The sequence below is a fragment of the Macrobrachium nipponense genome, chromosome 25 (genome assembly GCF_015104395.2).
Source record: "Macrobrachium nipponense isolate FS-2020 chromosome 25, ASM1510439v2, whole genome shotgun sequence".
NCBI classification, from domain to species: domain Eukaryota; kingdom Metazoa; phylum Arthropoda; class Malacostraca; order Decapoda; family Palaemonidae; genus Macrobrachium; species Macrobrachium nipponense.
The window spans coordinates 33,901,570-33,907,161 of NC_087214.1; the positions used below are offsets into that span (position 1 = coordinate 33,901,570).

Here is a 5,592-nt window from a genome sequence, read left to right on the forward strand (position 1 = left end):
TTGCAAGGGATGTTGTAGATTCGCCAAGAAATTGTGGGGTGGGGTTTGTGGTTAAGGGAGAGAAGGATGATGGATTACGAATGAAGAAGAAATAGTAAAATTGGCATATATAGTGTTTCCTCATATGTATTCCTAGCAGGAATCTGGGATAGGTTTTAGAGTAACCCAATTTCCGATTCGATTTCAAAAGTAGATTCAACAATTGTGATCATGATTCTCTCTCTCTCTCTCTCTGTCTCTCTCCTGTAATACCCATCCGTGTCCCAAATGAACTACATAGATGACACCTGTTAAAACAAATGCCTTATGAAGCTACCACATCTGTAAGGAGAATGCTTTTTAGGTTTTAACTAAAATGTAAAGTCAGTTTGAATATTATATATATCTGTGTGTGCATATTTATGCGTTCATTTATATTCATGTAAACAAGATGGAACACCTTTAATTAACACCTTTGCAACACAATTTTTCTCACCCAGCTCCAACACATTTATTTCAGATGTCCTCAGAACTTCCCACCAAAGAACACAACAAACAAACCAGTCATATTTTCCCTTTAATTCAGAGGATAAAAGATACACAGGTCTATCATTCCCAAATACATTGTTCACTGATTCACGTGGGAGCTAAAACAGCGTTTATTGGAACCTCGTGAAACAGAGGAACACGAAAAGAATAATTTATGCTCTGTGGCTGTTTGATGTAAGTTAAGTCTTTCATCTTTTGTTTGTTTTTAGCATTTTTTTTTATTTTATTATTCACACTCTTTAAAGTTTTTTTGCGAATGCAAGACTGCTTTGAGTTCACGCTTTTGTATTTGTGAGTGTTTTGAATTTTTTGTGAGCTGGGATATATGTTCAAACTATTTTAAACACACACACGCAAATTCCACTCAGGCACTCCACAACTATCAGCTAAATAATTTGCTTTACAATAATAACTTTTGCATGAAAATCATTCAGCACAACCACCCTTTTTCTTCCACGTCAGGATCAACTTTTAAGATCGCTACAGAGGGGTATTGTATCAGTCAAAAGGCTGAATGTTGGATAAATATTGCTAAATATTTTTTTACCAATGGCTGAATGTTGCCAAAAAAATTCTCATAGATGATTTGCTACCAACATCTCAAGTTTGCAAAAATGTAATAAATAAATGATTTATTACCCCTGGTTCAGTGGTGCAAAAATTGAATGAAAAAAATTTTCATATCCGTTCTAAACAGTATTTGAATAAAATAATACCCCGGTTCAGGGTGCAAAAATTGAATGAAAAAAATTTTCATATCCGTTCTAAACAGTATTTAAATAAAATAATCCCAGTAGGAATTCTATGTGATTTATTTATAATCTAAACAATATTGAATAATAGAATCCTAATTATTTAGCGTATACAAAAAACCACACAATACTTCTACCATGTACAGAGAGAGAGAGAGAGATATTTTTTTTTTACCTAGGACTTGCGTAGCTATTAGTTATTGGACAGCATTTCTTTTCCTTTGGTTTATTGTTATATGATTGGGGCATTTAATATATATATATATATATATATATATATATATATATATATGTATTATATATATATATATATATATATGACTAGTAAAAATGTTCCGTTATACCTTGGCCAAATCCCTGATTAACGTTCAACTAAAGACATCCTCCAAGGAAATAGGCGTTTACGAAATCCCATGCCTGGACTGTGACCAATCTTACATCGGATTTACAGGAAAATCACTTCCCCAGAGATTAATACAACATAAACGGTCGGTTAGCTAGGTATGGTCAACAGAACTCGGCTATTTTCATTATAAATGAACATAACCATAGCATAAGCAGGAATTTGTCACGTATGATTTATAGCAGCAACTGCCGGTACAAGAGTCAGATGATAGAATCGGCCTTGATTCAACAGAGGCAGGTAATGAACATCTTAAAAGGAGCATGGGATGAAGATGTCATCGACAGAGTTTTCATTCAACCAACGCTTAAGAGGATTAAAGGAAGATTATCAGCGGGAGTGACCTAAATTGACTTAACTGTGGATGGATATCTTGGTATAAATACCACTTTTTCTGTAATTTCTACCTGAAGAGGGAGACAGCAGTCTCTGAAATATAGTATTTTCTCTCTATATTTTGGCGTTTTTATGGGCTCCTTTTATTATATATATAGATATTATATATATATATATATATATATATATATATATATATATATATATTGCTACTTTCAAAATGCATGTTTCCCCTCTTTGAAATGTTCATGTAGGAGTTGTGTAACATTTTTCAGATTCCTAGATAGCTTAGATAGGATGTTTTAAATGTGTGTTCAGATTTCGCATAACGTAATGTAAAAGAATATATATATTATAACGTAGAATGTAAAAAGAGAGAGATTTTCTTTGTCCGTTTGAAACTGAGAATGTTTAACTTTTATGTCAACACTGTAAGATTAGAGCAGGGGTCGGCAACCTTTTGAACACGCTGTGCCAGTTAATAATTTAATACATTTTTTTTAAGTACCTTGCGTGCCAGGTGCTATTTTCAAGCACTATTATAGATAATATACATATATCCTGGGGATAGGAAAATTAAAATCATAATTGTACTGTAATGGCCATTGTAATTATATTGTATTTTCCTGGAACATGCATACAATAAATGTAATTCAAATATAATTTTTATTTATTTATTTTCTGCATCTATTATTGTCTGTAAGAAAAACTATTTTAGGTTTGAAGTTTATACACTTAGTATTAATGCGATCCTTGCCCTTGCTTCCCTTTGAACAAAGTTGAAATTTCAGGTGAATATTTCGACACCTTGAGTTTCACGCAACCCTCAGAGTGATCCGTTGTAAGCCTGCTGCGATGAGGGCTGAGGATGTGCTTCATTTGTGAAAATATCTGCTCACATTGATATGTGGATCCATACGCTGATAGCAGTGCAAAAGCTACTTTCTTCATGCAATTGAATTTATCAGGTAGTGATGCCCACAAGACCTTAAGATGGATGTTGCATGATCATTCTTACTGCTTTCCAGTATTTCTCGAAGATCTTTGAATTTAGCTGACCACAATGTTGAGGCCTGAAAGTCGATTAACTGCTTTTCTAATTCCTCAGTTTCCATCCACTCAAAGAGAGTCGTGTCCAAGTCACTGTATTTAAAGGTGTCCGGTCTGATTAAAAATGAAAACACTGGGCCCATGTGTTGAAAATCTTGAAACCTGATTGAGAATTCTGACTTTAATTCTTGCATGTACAGTTGTAGATCAGAAGTGTTGACTGGATGCATTGAAGATAAGTTTTTCAGATTTTTGAAATAACGGAAAGAGCCGGTTTCCACATCTGTTGAGTAGATTGCAAGCTTTGCAACAAATGCTTTCCAATTATCGTACAAATCCAATACCGTTTTTCCTGCACCTTGCAGGAGAAGATTGAACTCATTTAGATGTTTGGTGATGTCTGAGAGAAACATAAGTTTCACAATCCAATCTCCATCTTCCAACTCAGGATAGTCTTGGCCTTTTTCTGATAAGAAAACCTTGATTTCATCAAAGCATCCCACAAATCTCCCCAATACCTTCCCACAACTTAACCACCTAACACTGCTATGCAAAGGTATATCTTTGTACACACTGTCCACCTCTTCAAGAAAAGCTTGAAACTGCCTGTGCGTAAGAGGAGAGTGTGCAACAACAAAATTCACTATTTTTGTGACAGTAGTCATCACCTTCTTGAGAACAAAGCTCGAGATCTTGGCACATAAATTTTCTTGATGAATTATGCAGTGCAATTTCAGAATGGGGTGCCCAATTTTCTCCTCAACCAACTTCGTAAAACCCTTGTTTTTCCCTACCATAGCAGGAGCACCATCCGTTGTAATTGCAAAAATCTTTCCTATGTCTACCCTCTGTTCTCAAAATGGTCGGTGAATGCCTTCAGTATGTTCTTCTCCCTTGGTGTTCCATACATAGGTTTAAGACAGCACAGTTTCCTCGTGTACCTCTGTGTCACTATACCTGCAAAAACAGCCAAGCGGGGAATGTCATTTATATCCACGCTTTCGTCCAGGGCAACACTGAACACAGGTGTAATTGTTAAAGCAACCGTTTGCTGCTGGGTTACATTATCAGCCATTTCAGAAATACGTCTCTCCACGGTCCTAGCTGAGACAGGCATGTCTTTTATCCTTGAGATAATCACGTGTTTGTTTGTTATTCCATCGAATAATACTTCAGAGCACTCTAGGAAAGCTGCTTTTATAAAATCTCCATCAGTAAAAGGCTTCCATGCTTAGCAATACACAGAGCTAGTTTGTAACTGGCCTCAGTTTCATTACTTTTGCTAGCACTCAAGTTTTTAAACACATTACTCTGTTTTCCATAGCGGGATACTGCTTTCTTGATCGCCTCAGCTTTGTCAGCACTATCCTTGAAAGTCTTTTCGTGCTTTGTTTCGAAATGTCTTTTAACACTTGATGTGCGGCATACGGCATTCTCGCAGCAGAGAGCACACACAGCACGGTCATTCTGCTGAATAAATCCAAAGTCATTTGTCCATGACGACTGAAATGATCGGACATCAAGCTTGACTTTTTTCGCAGTAGCATGGCGACAATTAAACTGGGAAGGGTGTTAAGTAAGGTGGCTAAAGAGTAACTGAAACAACAGCAGAGTACGATGCAATCACGTACCCCTCATCGTGATGAGTATGAAACGTTTTTGTTACAATTCATGTATCATACTCGTTATTAGCCTACATCTCGTCCAGCCTACATCTCGATGCAATCATGTACCGTACCCCTCATCATGAATATGAAACGTTTTTGTTTTAATTCATGTATCATAGGAAAAAATTACTTTTTAATCATATGATTTGAAAGGAAATAAACCATATAGATAAGAATAATAATGCACAATACATCATATTCTCTCTCTCTCTCTCTCTCTCTCTCTCTCTCTCTCTCTCTCTATTATATATATATATATATATATATATATATATATATATATATATATATATATACTATAATTTCTTTTTTGTTTTGTTAGGATTTTTTCTTTGCATTTTCGAATCACATGCCGTGCCATATGCAAGCACTCGGCGTGCCATCTTTGGCACGCGTGCCATAGGTTGCCGACCCCTGGATTAGAGGATCTGCGAGATCCGTTTGCTTTGCTAATCTGTCAACACATTTGATAGCGATAGAATCGAGTCTTGCATTGTTATCAAAACATGTCAATCTTAATTATCGCTCAACCTCCGTTTCAGTCGGGTACGTGTCTGTTGAGCAGACTTGTCTTGTACGTGTATGTCTTTGCCGAGTCCCACGTGGAGATTGCACATTTCTTTATGAAGATTGCGTCAGATTTCGAATTTTCTGGAAGCATTCTTGCCAAATACGTTTTTTGTCATCTGCCCTGTCCAGCTTCCGTAAAGGAAGAGATTTCATTACATCTTAGAACCTCGAGGCATTAACATCTCGCTCTCGCTCTCTCTCTCTCTCTCTCTCACTCGACATCCTTGAGATTATATTAACGTAACGTAAATTGGTCACTCGTAACTTAGAATTTCATATTTGATAT

General features: G+C 36.0%; 1 protein-coding gene across 1 annotated transcript; it reads right to left on the reverse strand.

Moving 5' to 3' along the window:
• Positions 1–2,966: 2,966 nt before the first annotated feature.
• LOC135199028 (general transcription factor II-I repeat domain-containing protein 2B-like) lies at positions 2,967–3,866 on the reverse strand. Its single transcript, XM_064226944.1, has one exon. It carries the CDS (start codon positions 3,864–3,866, stop codon positions 2,967–2,969), a length of 900 nt encoding a protein of 299 aa, XP_064083014.1.
• Positions 3,867–5,592: the final 1,726 nt, after the last annotated feature.